General features: G+C 51.7%; 1 protein-coding gene across 22 annotated transcripts in view; it reads right to left on the bottom strand.

The window, feature by feature from the left end:
- syngap1b (synaptic Ras GTPase activating protein 1b) overlaps nucleotides 1-16,655 on the bottom strand; it is a 90,372-nt gene extending 73,717 nt beyond the window's left edge. For 14 of the 22 annotated variants that reach the window (XR_015936294.1, XR_015936293.1, XR_015936295.1 and 11 more), the window contains exons 1-2: nucleotides 16,243-16,652; nucleotides 2,377-2,510 (exon numbers count right to left, since the gene is read on the bottom strand). Coding sequence is in view for 15 of the 22 variants with exons in the window: in XM_088631068.1 (XP_088487194.1) it covers nucleotides 2,377-2,510; nucleotides 16,243-16,264 (156 nt within the window). In the remaining 7 variants the exon portion in view is untranslated. Of the gene's footprint in view, nucleotides 1-2,376; nucleotides 2,511-16,242 lie in introns of those variants that run through there. The other 8 variants (XR_015936290.1, XR_015936291.1, XR_015936292.1 and 5 more) reach the window with 3 other exon arrangements.
- Between the last annotated feature and the right edge of the window lie 604 nt (nucleotides 16,656-17,259).

Below are 17,259 nucleotides of genomic sequence, written 5' to 3'. Positions count from 1 at the left end.
CAGACACACAGGCGCAGTAACAGTGCAGGACCTGCAGGGGGTGATGTAGAGACAGACACACAGGCGCAGTAACAGGGCAGGACCTGCAGGGGGTGATGTAGAGACAGAGACAGACACACAGGCGCAGTAACAGGGCAGGACCTGCAGGGGGTGATGTAGAGACAGAGACAGACACACAGGCGCAGTAACAGGGCAGGACCTGCAGGGGGTGATGTAGAGACAGAGACAGACACACAGGCGCAGTAACAGGGCAGGACCTGCAGGGGGTGATGTAGAGACAGAGACAGACACACAGGCGCAGTAACAGGGCAGGACCTGCAGGGGGTGATGTAGAGACAGAGACAGACACACAGGCGCAGTAACAGGGCAGGACCTGCAGGGGGTGATGTAGAGACAGACACACAGGCGCAGTAACAGTGCAGGACCTGCAGGGGGTGATGTAGAGACAGAGACAGACACACAGGCGCAGTAACAGCGCAGGACCTGCAGGGGGTGATGTAGAGACAGAGACAGACACACAGGCGCAGTAACAGGGCAGGACCTGCAGGGGGTGATGTAGAGACAGAGACAGACACACAGGCGCAGTAACAGCGCAGGACCTGCAGGGGGTGATGTAGAGACAGACACACAGGCGCAGTAACAGGGCAGGACCTGCAGGGGGTGATGCAGAGACAAAGACAGACACACAGGCGCAGTAACAGGGCAGGACCTGCAGGGGGTGATGTAGAGACAGAGACAGACACACAGGCGCAGTAACAGTGCAGGACCTGCAGGGGGTGATGTAGAGACAGAGACAGACACACAGGCGCAGTAACAGGGCAGGACCTGCAGGGGGTGATGTAGAGACAGAGACAGACACACAGGCGCAGTAACAGCGCAGGACCTGCAGGGGGTGATGTAGAGACAGAGACAGACACACAGGCGCAGTAACAGGGCAGGACCTGCAGGGGGTGATGTAGAGACAGAGACAGACACACAGGCGCAGTAACAGGGCAGGACCTGCAGGGGGTGATGTAGAGACAGAGACAGACACACAGGCGCAGTAACAGCGCAGGACCTGCAGGGGGTGATGTAGAGACAGAGACAGACACACAGGCGCAGTAACAGGGCAGGACCTGCAGGGGGTGATGTAGAGACAGAGACAGACACACAGGCGCAGTAACAGGGCAGGACCTGCAGGGGGTGATGTAGAGACAGAGACAGACACACAGGCGCAGTAACAGGGCAGGACCTGCAGGGGGTGATGTAGAGACAGACACACAGGCGCAGTAACAGCGCAGGACCTGCAGGGGGTGATGTAGAGACAGAGACAGACACACAGGCGCAGTAACAGGGCAGGACCTGCAGGGGGTGATGTAGAGACAGACACACAGGCACAGTATCAGGGCAGGACCTGCAGGGGGTGATGTAGAGACAGAGACAGACACACAGGCGCAGTAACAGGGCAGGACCTGCAGGGGGTGATGTAGAGACAGAGACAGACACACAGGCGCAGTAACAGGGCAGGACCTGCAGGGGGTGATGTAGAGACAGAGACAGACACACAGGCGCAGTAACAGGGCAGGACCTGCAGGGGGTGATGTAGAGACAGAGACAGACACACAGGCGCAGTATCAGGGCAGGACCTGCAGGGGGTGATGTAGAGACAGACACACAGGCGCAGTAACAGGGCAGGACCTGCAGGGGGTGATGTAGAGACAGAGACAGACACACAGGCGCAGTAACAGGGCAGGACCTGCAGGGGGTGATGTAGAGACAGACACACAGGCGCAGTAACAGGGCAGGACCTGCAGGGGGTGATGTAGAGACAGACACACAGGCGCAGTAACAGCGCAGGACCTGCAGGGGGTGATATAGAGACAGAGACAGACACACAGGCGCAGTAACAGTGCAGGACCTGCAGGGGGTGATGTAGAGACAGAGACAGACACACAGGCGCAGTAACAGGGCAGGACCTGCAGGGGGTGATGTAGAGACAGAGACAGACACACAGGCGCAGTAACGGCGCAGGACCTGCAGGGGGTGATGTAGAGACAGAGACAGACACACAGGCGCAGTAACAGCGCAGGACCTGCAGGGGGTGATATAGAGACAGAGACAGACACACAGGCGCAGTAACAGTGCAGGACCTGCAGGGGGTGATGTAGAGACAGACACACAGGCGCAGTAACAGGGCAGGACCTGCAGGGGGTGATGTAGAGACAGACACACAGGTGCAGTAACAGTGCAGGACCTGCAGGGGGTGATGTAGAGACAGAGACAGACACACAGGCGCAGTAACAGGGCAGGACCTGCAGGGGGTGATGTAGAGACAGAGACAGACACACAGGCGCAGTAACGGCGCGGGACACTGATGTCTGAGGAAGGACGCAGTACCTCCTCCTGGTCTAACATAAAGAGCTGGTTTCCGGAGATCACGCAGAGACGGGGGTTCCAACCGGGCCGGTCGTACGGAGCGAGAGAGGAGGGGGGGCGATAGGCACTTGACAGGGGGGCCGCAAACCTCGCATCTGAGACACAGAGAGAGAGAGAGAGGGGTTAATACACACACAGCACACACCCTCCAGAGCAGCTGAGACTGAGACACAGAGAGAGAGAGAGGGGTTAATACACACACAGCACACACCCTCCAGAGCAGCTGAGACTGAGACACACAGAGAGAGAGAGGGGTTAATACACACACAGCACACACCCTCCAGAGCAGCTGAGACTGAGACACAGAGAGAGGGGTTAATACACACACAGCACACACCCTCCAGAGCAGCTGAGACTGAGACATAGAGAGAGAGAGAGGGGTTAATACACACACAGCACACACCCTCCAGAGCAGCTGAGACTGAGACACAGAGAGAGAGAGAGAGGGGTTAATACACACACAGCACACACCCTCCAGAGCAGCTGAGACTGAGACACAGAGAGAGGGGTTAATACACACACAGCACACACCCTCCAGAGCAGCTGAGACTGAGACATAGAGAGAGAGAGAGGGGTTAATACACACACAGCACACACCCTCCAGAGCAGCTGAGACTGAGACACAGAGAGAGAGAGAGGGGTTAATACACACACAGCACACACCCTCCAGAGCAGCTGAGACTGAGACACAGAGAGAGAGAGAGGGGTTAATACACACACAGCACACACCCTCCAGAGCAGCTGAGACTGAGACACAGAGAGAGAGAGAGGGGTTAATACACACACAGCACACACCCTCCAGAGCAGCTGAGACACAGAGAGAGAGAGGGGGGTTAATACACACACAGCACACACCCTCCAGAGCAGCTGAGACTGAGACACAGAGAGAGAGAGAGGGGTTAATACACACACAGCACACACCCTCCAGAGCAGCTGAGACTGAGACACAGAGAGAGAGGGGTTAATACACACACAGCACACACCCTCCAGAGCAGCTGAGACTGAGACACAGAGAGAGAGAGAGGGGGGTTAATACACACACAGCACACACCCTCCAGAGCAGCTGAGACTGAGACACAGAGAGAGAGAGGGGTTAATACACACACAGCACACACCCTCCAGAGCAGCTGAGACTGAGACACACAGAGAGAGAGAGGGGTTAATACACACACAGCACACACCCTCCAGAGCAGCTGAGACTGAGACACAGAGAAAGAGAGGGGTTAATACACACACCCTCCAGAGCAGCTGAGACTGAGACACAGAGAGAGAGACGGGTTAATACACACACAGCACACACCCTCCAGAGCAGCTTAGACTGAGACACAGAGAGAGAAGGGTTCATACAGACACACTGACTGGACACTCCAGTACATGAACACTGCACTGAGAGAGAGAGGGGTTCACACAGACACACTGACTGGACACTCCAGTACATGAACACTGCACTGAGAGAGAGAGGGGTTCACACAGACACACTGACTGGACACTCCAGTACATGAACACTGCACTGAGAGAGAGAGGGGTTCATACAGACACACTGACTGGACACTCCAGTACATGAACACTGCACTGAGAGAGAGAGGGGTTCATACAGACACACTGACTGGACACTCCAGTACATGAACACTGCACTGAGAGAGAGGGGTTCATACACACACACTGACTGGACACTCCAGTACATGAACACTGCACTGAGAGAGAGAGGGGTTCATACACACACTGACTGGACACTCCAGTACATGAACACTGCACTGAGAGAGAGAGGGGTTCATACAGACACACTGACTGGACACTCCAGTACATTAACACTGCACTGAGACAGAGGGGTTCATACAGACACACTGACTGGACACTCCAATACATGAACACTGCACTGAGAGAGAGGGGTTCATACAGACACACTGACTGGACACTCCAGTACATGAACACTGCACTGAGAGAGAGAGGGGTTCATACAGACACACTGACTGGACACTCCAGTACATGAACACTGCACTGAGAGAGAGAGGGGTTCATACAGACACACTGACTGGACACTCCAGTACATGAACACTGCACTGAGAGAGGGGGGTTCATACAGACACACTGACTGGACACTCCGGTACATGAACACTGCACTGAGAGAGAGAGGGGTTCATACAGACACACTGGATACTCCAGTACATTATCACTGCACTGAGAGAGAGAGGGGTTAATACACACACACACTGACTGGACACTCCAGTACATTAACACTGCACTGAGAGAGAGAGAGAGAGAGAGGGGTTAATACAGACACAATTTTCTTCCAGCTTCAAGGTTGATGATTGTAAGCAATATACTTCCCATCATCCCTTGGAAGATGAAAGAATTGGCACAGATTGTGGGAAATGTAGTTTCTATTTGTGATTTTTCCCCTGGCAAGAAATCAGATGACACCCAGTGCAGTCTAAGCAAAGACTACATTTCCCAGCAACATCTACAGTTGAAAATCTGCTGTCGGCTTCCTTTTGGTGATAGAGGTGTCTTCATGCATCAAAAGGAGTTTTTTTTAATGTTTTGTGCTAAATCTTCAGATTTATTTTAGTATTAGCACAGTGGGTATACAATACTTACATATTTATATTACATATAAAACATAGTGTTTTAAACAATTTAAATAACATAATTACACCACTGTGATATATCAAGGCCTGTTGTTCAAAATCTGTACTATTTACAGCAGGATTATAGGCAGATCTATAGGCAGGATAGAGCAGGACTATAGACAGATCTATAGGCAGGATAGAGCAGGACCATAGGCAGGTAACAGCAGATCTATAGGCAGATCTATAGGCAGGTAACAGCAGGACTATAGACAGATCTATAGGCAGGATAGAGCAGGACTATAGACAGATCTATAGGCAGGATAGAGCAGGACCATAGGCAGGATATAGCAGGGCTATAGGCAGATCTATAGGCAGGTTATAACAGGACTATAGGCATGTAACAGCAAAGCTATAGGCAGGATATAGCAGGGCTATAGGCAGATCTATAGGCAGGTTATAACAGGACTATAGGCAGGTAACAGCAAAGCTATAGGCAGGATATAGCAGGGCTATAGGCAGATCTATAAACATGTATCAGCAGGGCTATAAACAGATCTATAGGCAGGTAACAGCAGGGCTATAGGCAGATCTATAGGCAGGTAACAGCAGGACTATAGGCAGATCTATAGACAGGTAACAGCAGGACTATAGGCAGATCTATAGGCAGGATCTAGCAGGGCTATAAACAGATCTATAGGCAGGATCTAGCAGGGCTATAGACAGATCTATAAACAGGTAACAGCAGGGCTATAAACAGATCTAAAGGCAGGTTATAGCAGGACTACAGGCAGAATTATAGGCAGGTAACAGCAGGACTATAGGCAGATCTATAGGCAGGACAGAGCAGGACTACAGAGAGATCTATAGGCAGGTTATAGCAGGGCTATAGGCATATCTATAGGCAGGATAGAGCAGGACCATAGGCAGGTAACAGCAGGGCTATAGGCAGATCTATAGGCAGGTTATAGCAGGACTATAGGCAGATCTATAGGCAGGATATAGCAGGGCTATAGGCAGATCTATAGGCAGGTTATAGCAGGGATATAGGCAGATCTACAGTATAGGCAGGTAACAGCAGGACTATAGGCAGATCTACAGTATAGCCAGGTAACAGCAGGACTATAGGCAGATCTATAGGCAGGTTATAGCAGGACTATAGGCAGATCTACAGTATAGCCAGGTAACAGCAAGACTATAGGCAGATCTATAGGCAGGTAACAGCAGGACTATAGGCAGAATTATAGACAGGTAACAGCAGGACTATAGACAGATCTACAGTATAGGCAGGTAACAGCAGTACTATAGGCAGATCTATAGGCAGGATCTAGCAGGGCTATAAACAGATCTATAGGCAGGATCTAGCAGGGCTATAGACAGATCTATAGGCAGGTAACAGCAGGGCTATAGACAGATCTATAGGCAGGTAACAGCAGGGCTATAGACAGATCTATAGGCAGGTAACAGCAGGACTATAGGCAGATCTATAGCCAGGTAACAGCAGGACTATAGGCAGATCTATAGGCAGAATCTAGCAGGGCTATAGACAGATCTATAGGCAGGTAACAGCAGGGCTATAGGCAGATCTATTGGCAGGATATAGCAGGACTATGGGCAGGTTATAAAAGGGCTATAGGTCCAGTATTTAAGATCCAGGCTTGTTAGACCACTGAACCAGAACACCACGAGACCCACCGACCGTAATACCCAGGCGGATGTAAGGAGCGTTTAATTCGCTGATACAACGGGTCTCAGTAAGTCCACCTCTCGCCTTCCTCGCTTTCTTTCTCAATCAAACTGAACAGACTCCTTGTCCTAAATAATAAACCGCATGCAGTACTGCCGCTGCCCACAAGAGGGCAGCCGTATCCCACCGCTGGCGGCCCCCTCGCCCGTGCAGCAGGAAATGGGTTCACAGCCCAAGAGATGTCATTTCCGAACCGCCCACTCACTCTCTCTCCCTCTCACGCCCCCATCCCGTCTCCACGGCAACGGCTCGGAGACTAGAGGAGAGTGTGTTAAAGAGAGGGAGAGAGGGACGCAGAGGGAGAGAAAGAGTGATACGCAGGGAGAGAGTGAAACAGAGGGAAAATGACAGTCAAGCCGCTGATACTGAGCGTGAGCTCTGGGAAACTGATGGAGACGGAGAGAGAGAGGAGTGAGAGGAGAGAGGAGGTGAGGGGAGAGAGGAAGGGAGCAGTGAGAGACACTGAGAGACATCATCTTCTGGAGATGGAGCCCAGATCCTGTTCCCATAGTAACACAGCTACACGTGCAGAGCACTGCTGCCTCTCTCCTCCTCTCCCTCCATCTGGTACCCCAGCTCTCTCTCTGTCCCTCCCCCGGTCCCCCCATCTGTCCCTCAATCACCCCCCCCGTGAGAGCTGGGACAGGGTGAACCCCAGGGGTACCCCAGTGCAGAGCTCTGTCAGTGTCAGTGGAGTCTGATTATAATCCCAGTGAAGAACTAATCCAGCTCCCAGTCCAGCCAGTCCCGTCCAGCCTGGAGAGTCTCAGACTGCTCTGTCAGTGTCAGTGGAGTCTGATTACAATCCCAGTGATGAACTAATCCAGCTCCCAGTCCAGCCAGTCCAGTCCAGCCTGGAGAGTCTCAGACTGCTCTGTCAGTGTCAGTGTGAGTCTGATTATAATCAGAGTGAAGAACTAATCCAGTTCCCAGTCCAGCCAGTCCAGTCCAGCCTGGAGAGTCTCAGACTGCTCTGTCAGGGTCAGTGGAGTCTGATTATAATCCCAGTGAAGAACTAATCCAGCTCCCAGTCCAGCCAGTCCAGTCCAGCCTGGAGAGTCTCAGACTGCTCTGTCAGTGTCAGTGGAGTCTGATTATAATCCCAGTGAAGAACCAGTCCAGCCAGTCCAGTCCAGCCTGGAGAGTCTCAGACTGCTCTGTCAGGGTCAGTGGAGTCTGATTACAATCCCAGTGAAGAACTAATCCAGTCAGTCCAGTCCAGCCTGGAGAGTGTCAGACTGCTCTGTCAGTGTCAGTGGAGTCTGATTATAATCCCAGTGAAGAACTAATCCAGTCAGTCCAGTCCAGCCTGGAGAGTGTCAGACTGCTCTGTCAGTGTCAGTGGTCTGATTATAATCCCAGTGAAGAACTAATCCAGCTCCCAGTCCAGCCAGTCCAGTCCAGCCTGGAGAGTCTCAGACTGCTCTGTCAGTGTCAGTGGAGTCTGATTATAATCCCAGTGAAGAACCAGTCCAACTCCCAGTCCAGTCAATCCAGTCCAGCCTGGAGAGTCTCAGACTGCTCTGTCAGTGTCAGTGGAGTCTGATTATAATCCCAGTGAAGAACTAATCCAGCCAGTCCAGTCCAGCCTGGAGAGACTCAGACTGCTCTGTCAGGGTCAGTGTGTGTCTGCATCACCTATACAAAGCCTGTACAGTATAGTCTCAGTTCTAGAGTGCACAGTGTGTGACAGAGTGTTTCAGGCTGAGAGTGGTGTATCTATGGGGGAAGGAGTGTTCTTGAAATGAGAGCAGTGTCCTGGGAGACAGAGTTATAATGGGCAGGTGTCCTGAATCTACAGATACATGGAGAACTAAGACACTGATGAACTGTGCAGACACACTCACACTGCTGTACACTCCTACACACACAGTAAAACACTACTGTACACTCCTACACACACAGTACAGACACTGCTGTACACACTCCTACACACACAGTACAGACACTACTGTACACTCCTACACACACAGTACAGACACTACTGTACACTCCTACACACAGTACAGACACTACTGTACACACTCCTACACACACAGTACAGACACTACTGTACACTCCTACACACAGTACAGACACTACTGTACACACTCCTACACACACAGTAAAACACTACTGTACACCCCTACACACACAGTAAAACACTACTGTACACACTCCTACACACACAGTACAGACACTACTGTACACACTCCTACACACACAGTACAGACACTACTGTACACTCATACACACACAGTAAAACACTACTGTACACTCCTACACACAGTAAAACACTACTGTACACACTCCTACACACACAGTAAAGACACTACTGTACACTCCTACACACAGTAAAGACACTACTGTACACACTCCTACACACACAGTACAGACACAACTGTACACTCATACACACACAGTAAAACACTACTGTACACTCATACACACACAGTACAGACACTACTGTACACTCCTACACACAGTAAAGACACTACTGTACACACTCCTACACACACAGTACAGACACAACTGTACACTCATACACACACAGTAAAACACTACTGTACATACTCCTACACACACAGTACAGACACTACTGTACACTCCTACACACACAGTACAGACACAACTGTACATTCATACACACACAGTAAAGACACTACTGTACACTCCTACACACACAGTAAAACACTACTGTACACTCATACACACACAGTACAGACACTACTGTACACTCCTACACACAGTAAAGACACTACTGTACACTCCTACACACACAGTAAAACACTACTGTACACACTCCTACACACACAGTACAGACACTACTGTACACTCCTACACACACAGTAAAACACTACTGTACACACTCCTACACACACAGTACAGACACTACTGTACACACTCCTACACACACAGTAAAGACACTACTGTACATACTCCTACACACACAGTACGGACACTATTGTACACTCCTACACACAGTACAGACACTACTGTACACACACACCTGGAGTACAGACACTGTATACACGCACACACACACACCTGGAGAAATGATACTGTATCTACACACACACCTGGAGTACAGACACTGTATACACACACACACACCTGGAGAAATGATACTGTATCTATACACACACCTGGAGTACAGACACTGTATACACACAAACACACCTGGAGAAATGATACTGTATCTACACACACACCTGGAGTACAGACACTGTATACACACACACACCTGGAGAAATGATACTGTATCTATACACACACCTGGAGTACAGACACTGTATACACATACACACACCTGGAGAAATGATACTGTATCTACACACACACCTGGAGTACAGACACTGTATACACACACACACACACACACACACACACCTGGAGTACAGACACTGTATCCACACACACACACCTGGAGAAATGATACTGTATCTACACACACACCTGGAGTACAGACACTGTATACACACACACACACCTGGAGAAATGATACTGTATCTACACACACACCTGGAGTACAGACACTGTATACACACACACACACCTGGAGTACAGACTCTGTATATACACACACACCTGGAGTACAGACACTGTATACACAAACCAAACCCCAGCTACCACCCCAACCCCAAGCTGTGCCACACCGAAGTCAAAAACACATGTAGTTCCTACAACCGTTGTGCCAACTGCTGTCCTGGGAAAGTCAGTACTGAACTCACGCATTCAGCACCAGGGAGGGGACGGGAGTGAGAGAGAGGAGTTCCATCACCACATGGTATACAACAAGAACAAAACTACACTTCCCAGGGTGCTGTGTAACCCTGCCTGTCACTGTGGCTGTCAGCATTGTGTGTGGGAGTTGTAGTCCACAGATTGAGTGCCGCTAATGCAGGTCTCCGTGTGTCCTGGTTTCCATCCCAGCATTCCCTCTGTGTGTGTGGGAGCACTGCTCTCTTGACTGCGAGTCACCTCTGACCCTAAGGGGTCCCAGCCTGGCCTCTGACCTTTGACCCCAGTCCAGTGAAGATCAGAGCTTGAACAGTAACCTCTGTGAGCTCTGCACTGCTCAGGCAGACTGCTTTAGTGTACTCACACACTACACACACACTGCTCAGGCAGACTGCTTTAGTGTACTCACACACTACACACACACTGCTCTGGCAGACTGCTTTAGTGTACTCACACACTACACACACACTGCTCAGGCAGACTGCTTTAGTGTACTCACACACTACACACACACTGCTCAGGCAGACTGCTTTAGTGTACTCACACACTACACACACACTACACAAACACTGCACACACTGCTCAGGCAGACTGCTTTAGTGTACTCACACCCTACAAACAATATACACACTGTACACACACTACACACACCACACACACTACACATATTACACATCATACACCCACACTGCACACACCATATCCACTACACACATTGTACACCATACACAAACACTACACACACTGCTCAGGCAGACTTCTTTAGTGTGCTCACACACCATACACTGTACACACTACACACACTATACACACTACACATGCTACACACATTACACATCGTACACACACTAGACAGACTGTGGACACTGCACACACCATACACACCATACCTACTACACAAACTGCACACCATGCACACTACACACACATCATACACACTGCACACACATGGGAGTGCACACATACCATGCACACACTCCACACACACACTCCACACACACTGGACCGACCAGGTGACTGACAGTACAGCTCAGCCCAACGACAGAGGGTCGGGCTCCAGCGAGCTCTATAAATACCATCTCTGCAGGCTGGCGGGGTGTCTGGGGGATCTGACACTGGATTAGGGGTCTTTCTGATCTGCTGGCGCCTCTCATAGCCATCTGTGAGCCGGCTGTGGAGGAGGACTGACTACTAGCACAGTCGGAGTGCGTTTGTTCCTGCCTGTCCCACTCCAGAGTCGGGGTGCGTTTGTTCCTGCCTGTCCCGGTCCAGAGTCGGGGTGCGTTTGTTCCTGCCTCTCCCGGTCCAGAGTCGGGGTGCGTTTGTTCCTGCCTGTCCCGGTCCAGAGTCGGGGTGCGTTTGTTCCTGCCTGTCCCACTCCAGAGTCGGGGTGCGTTTGTTCCTGCCTGTCCCGGTCCAGAGTCGGGGTGTGTTTGTTCCTGCCTGTCCCGGTCCAGAGTCGGGGTGCGTTTGTTCCTGCCTGTCCCACTCCAGAGTCGGGGTGCGTTTGTTCCTGCCTGTCCCGGTCCAGAGTCGGGGTGCGTTTGTTCCTGCCTGTCCCGGTCCAGAGTCGGGGTGCGTTTGTTCCTGCCTGTCCCACTCCAGAGTCGGGGTGCGTTTGTTCCTGCCTGTCCCGGTCCAGAGTCGGGGTGCGTTTGTTCCTGCCTGTCCCGGTCCAGAGTCGGGGTGTGTTTGTTCCTGCCTGTCCCGGTCCAGAGTCGGGGTGCGTTTGTTCCTGCCTGTCCCACTCCAGAGTCGTGGTGCGTTTGTTCCTGCCTGTCCCGGTCCAGAGTCGGGGTGCGTTTGTTCCTGCCTGTCCCGGTCCAGAGTCGGGGTGCGTTTGTTCCTGCCTGTCCCGGTCCAGAGTCGGAGGGGTACAACGTGACCAGTCTGTTCACAAACTTGGAGTCGTAGGGGACAGAAGTCAAGAATGACCTGTGGGTCTGTGTGAATGAAAAGGTAACATTTTCCTAAAACGATGCTGGGGTCTGTGCTGTAATACGGCAGCCAACCGAACCGGCCCAGGGCTCGCGGGCCTCGTTCACAGCATCGGCGAAATCCAGGCCACCTCGTCACCAGAAGGACACGGCTGCCCCAGAATCAGGGCAGGAGAGAACAGCAGAGAGAACAGGTCCAGGCTGGACAAGAGACCTCTCTCACACACACACAAACACACAAACACACACATGCACACAAACATACAGGCACACACACGCACACAAACGCACACACACGCGCACACAAACGCACACAAGCACACAAACACAAGTGTGTCACGCCCCCACGCAAACGCCGTTACATTCCCAAACCCACTGCTTCACAATCTCACTCCTAATTGAACCCATCACATTCCCACATGCACCAGATTCCACAGATTCTCACTCCCGGACCAATTATCCAACCACGGCCCTGTCCCTTCAGTATTTAAAGTTCCCTCCCCACACCAACCCATGCTCACTTTTGAGAAGCCTCCCAGAGTCTTCTCTTGTGTTACTAGGCTTTGTGATTGACCTCCTGCCTCCTGATCTTTGCTCCTGCCTTTTCGATCACGCTCTTTGGGTTTCATTTTTCGGATTGTCTTTCTTGGATTTCCCTGGTTACCGGACTCATTGCTCCTCCGATTGACCAAGCCCCTGGATTACGTGTTTGGGATTGTCCCTGTGCTACGCCCCATTCTGCAGGATTCGAGGTTACGCATGAGGATCCTCCTGCTCTACCGATTGGACACTGTGTAAAGGAACTGAACCTCTTTAGTCTCCGGTAGGAAGAACACAAACTTGCAAAGTCCGGAAGGGTTTTGGACCGAAGCGGTTCTTTTGACTGTAATTTGGGATCGACAGGGAATCGATCACTCAGGATGGAGATCATGAAGAGACAAAACTGGGCCCTTAATGACTCATTAGTCACATTAACGGCATCATTGATCCGCGACCCACTGGTTTGACTTTATTTACCTAAAAGATTACTTAGTTGATTCCCACAGTGGAGAGTCTGGCTCCCAGTGGCTTAATTAGCTCTTGCTGGCTTGACGGTCTATCTGAACTGGTTGCTGTTGCGTCTTTAAGGCCCTGTGTCAGAGGCTGTCAGTGAGACTGAAACAGCGAGACTCCTGTATCCCTCAGGAACACCTGAACGGGAGAGAGGTGAGAAAGGAGAGGAGGCTGTTCTGTCAGGATCCTGCTCAGCAGGTGACTGATCTCGGAATCTCATCCAGTGAATCCCCCCCACCCACCCTTAGAGTAAAGTCATCCTGAAATCACAGCTGACCCTCCTGACACTCGGGGAGATTCAGGAGTTGGGACAAAGGCTGGAGAACTTGTCCCTGGCTTCTAGCTCCTGTTGTCCACGGCAAGGACTCACCTCAGCTGAGCACCTGAGTGCCTGAATCCCTGAGCTCCTGAACAGCTGAGGGCCCAAGTGACTGAGCACCTGAGTGTCTGAAACACCTGAGCTTCTGAACACTGGGCACCTGAGCACCAGGCATAGCTCTCGATCTTTGGGTTTTGTATTTTCTTGTGGACTCAGTCCTCGAGAGTAGCTGAGGTGCCTCCTCGGACTTGAGTTGGGATCAATGTGTCCCTGTCCTGGCCTGAGTGACCCAATCTTGCATGACCCGCTATGACCCAGTTCTGTCTGACCCGGTTCAGTATGACCTGGTATGACCCAGTCCAGACCCATCTGATCTATTTCAATATGATCCATTATGACCCAGTCCAGACCCATTTGATCTAGTTCAATGTGATCCATTATGACCCAGTCCAGTCCTGTCTGACCTGGTTCAGTATGACCCAATCCAGACCCATCTGACCCAGTTCAGTGCTGTCTGACCTGGTTCAGTATGACTCACTATGACCTGGTCTAGTCCTGTCTGACTCAGTTCAGTTTGACCCACTGTGACCCAGTCCAGACCTGTTTGACCCAGTTCAGTGTGACCCACTATGATCCAGTTTAGTAATACCCACTGTGACCCAGTCCAGTCCTGTTTGACCCGATTCAGTATGACCCACTATGACCCAGTTCTGTCTGACCTGGTTCAGTATGACCCACTATGACCCAGTTATGTCTGACTCAGTTCAGTGTGACCCACTATGACCCCATTCAGTATGACCTGCTATGACCCCATCTAGTCCAGTATGACCCACTATGACCCACTTCAGCATGAACCAGTTCAGTATGACCTGCGATGACCCAGTTCTGTATGACCCGTTATGATCTGGACCCGTATGAACCCTAATGACTTGTGGATTGAAATCAGTTATGAATAAATTCTCCCTTTCCAGCGACAAGATGGAGACCCCCTGAAGCAGCAGAACACTGACTCAATCAAGGGTCAGGACCTCAGAACATCAGAACCTCAGGACATCAGGACGTCAGGAGCTCCAAACCTCAGGACCTCAGAACATCAAGGCCTCAGGAGTTCAGGACCTCAGAACCATAAAACCTCAGAACTTCAGGAGTTCAGGACCTCAGTGAGGCCCCAGCTAGGCTTGAACCCACAGTCCCTGACATCCTGCCCCAGACAATTCTGCCGCCACTGGGCCCGGCCCGGCCCGGTCTCTCTCGGCCTGAGCGCAGTCCAGTCCAGACAGGGGCCGGCTGCGCAGACACACTCAGGCTGAAGGACAGGACTCTGATATCCTGCCTTGCCTCTAATGAGGGAGTGTAATAACCGTGTGAATTATTAATACTGAGAACCAACATTCCCACAATGTGAGTCCATCAGTGTCCTGGAGCCCTGAGTAACTCCTGCGGCGCCTGTGTCCAGCAGACTCCCTGGAGCAGTAGGGGCTCTCTTCCACCTGGACACCAGGGGGCGCCAGGCGGCCGAACTGCTGTGTGAGGCTGTCTCCCTCGACACAGCTGCTGGGATCTGGGGCTGTTCACTGCTCTGGGCTGAGATTTCACCTCACAGCTGACTGGATAAGGCAAGTAACTTCGGTAACACCCTTACCGTGCAGTATCTACACACACTGACACACACACTGCTGTAGTGTAACTAAACACACTGACAGTGTATCTACACACACTGACACACACACTGCTGTAGTGTGTCTACACACACTGCTGTAGTGTGTCTACACACACTGCTATAGTGGAGCTACTCACACTAACGCACACACTGCCATAGTGTAACTAAACACACTGACAGTGTATCTACACACACTGACACACACACTGCTGTAGTGTGTCTACACACACTGCTATAGTGTAGCTACTCACACTGACACACACACTACTATAGTGTATCTACACACACTGACACACACACTGCTGTAGTGTATCTACACACACTGCTGTAGTGTAGCTACTCACACTAACACACACACTACTATAGTGTATCTACACACACTGCCATAGTGTAGCTACTCACACTAACACACACACTGCCATAGTGTATCTACACACACTGACACACACTGCCATAGTGTATCTACACACACTGCTATAGTGTATCTACATACACTGACACACACTGCTATAGTGTATCTATACACACTGACACACACACACACACAATCTTACAGTGCAGCTAGACACACTGACACACACACTGCCACAGTCTACACAGACACACACACTGCTACAGTAACACACAGTTTTACACACACACACACACACACACACACACACACACACACAGTGCTGCACGGTGTCGGTATCACACGCCCTGCGGGCAGCAGGAGAGACTGGACCGCCACTCTGCCCGTCTCTCCCGCGCTAGGAGCAGGAGCAGGAGCAGGGAGAGGGAGAGAGAGGGAGGGAGGGAGAGGGAGAGTTAAATGTCTTTCTTACCTTGGAAGGGAGCATATGACATATTCCAACGGCATTGAACGTGGTCTCGTCTTCCCGACAGCCTCCCAGGTGGAAAATGGTCACCGGGCGTACGGTAGTACCGGGGTCGGTCACAGCAGATGAGGAGAGACGGAGAGACCAGAGGCGGACCCAGGAGCGACCATCGCGGTGCTGCTTGTGCTGTTCCGCGCTCCGCTACGGGGGGGGGGGGGGAGATGTGACACGGAGAGGGAGGAGGGGTGGATCTCAGATCTGCGATTCGGGGCTCTCCGGACAATCGCGATATCGGGAGGAAAACGGGAAAAAAAAATTCCCGTCCGCCGCTTTTAAATTTAAAAAAAAAAATGTTTTATTTATTTTTTAAATTCCCCCCCCCTCCCACTCCCCCCGGTTTGAATCCAGCGGCGGAGAGGCTCGCTGTGTAAGTCTCTCACACACACGAGAGCGAGGGAGAGAGGGAGAGAGAGGAGAGAGAGAGCCTGTGATTTTCGCTATATATATAACCCAGAATCGTGTTTCCTCATGTTCCGACACACACCCCTGTACAGAGAGGAGAGAGAGAGAGAGGGGCAGATGGAGGGAGAGAGAGAGAGGGGCAGATAGAGGGGAGGGGGCAGATGGAGGGAGAGAGAGGAGAGGGGGCAGATAGAGGGGAGAGAGAGGGGGCAGATAGAGGGGGCAGATGGAGGGAGAGAGAGGGGGCAGATGGAGGGAGAGAGAGGGGGCAGATGGAGGGGAGGGAGAGGGGGTAGATGGAGGGGAGAGAGAGGAGAGGGGGCAGATGGAGGGGAGAGAGAGGAGAGGGGGCAGATAGAGGGGAGAGAGAGGGGGCAGATAGAGGGGGCAGATGGAGGGAGAGAGAGGGGGCAGATGGAGGGGAGAGAGAGGGGAGGGAGAGGGGGCAGATGGAGGGAGAGAGAGGGGGCAAAGAGAGGGAGCAGAGAGGGGAGAGAGAGGGGGCAGATAGAGGGGGCAGATGGAGGGAGAGAGAGGGGGCAGATGGAGGGGAGAGAGAGG

The sequence above is a fragment of the Lepisosteus platostomus genome, chromosome 5 (genome assembly GCF_059453375.1).
Source record: "Lepisosteus platostomus isolate fLepPlt1 chromosome 5, fLepPlt1.hap1, whole genome shotgun sequence".
NCBI lineage: Eukaryota > Metazoa > Chordata > Actinopteri > Semionotiformes > Lepisosteidae > Lepisosteus > Lepisosteus platostomus.
The sequence above is the reverse complement of the archived record's forward strand: the minus strand, read 5'-3'. Positions and strand labels throughout refer to the sequence as shown.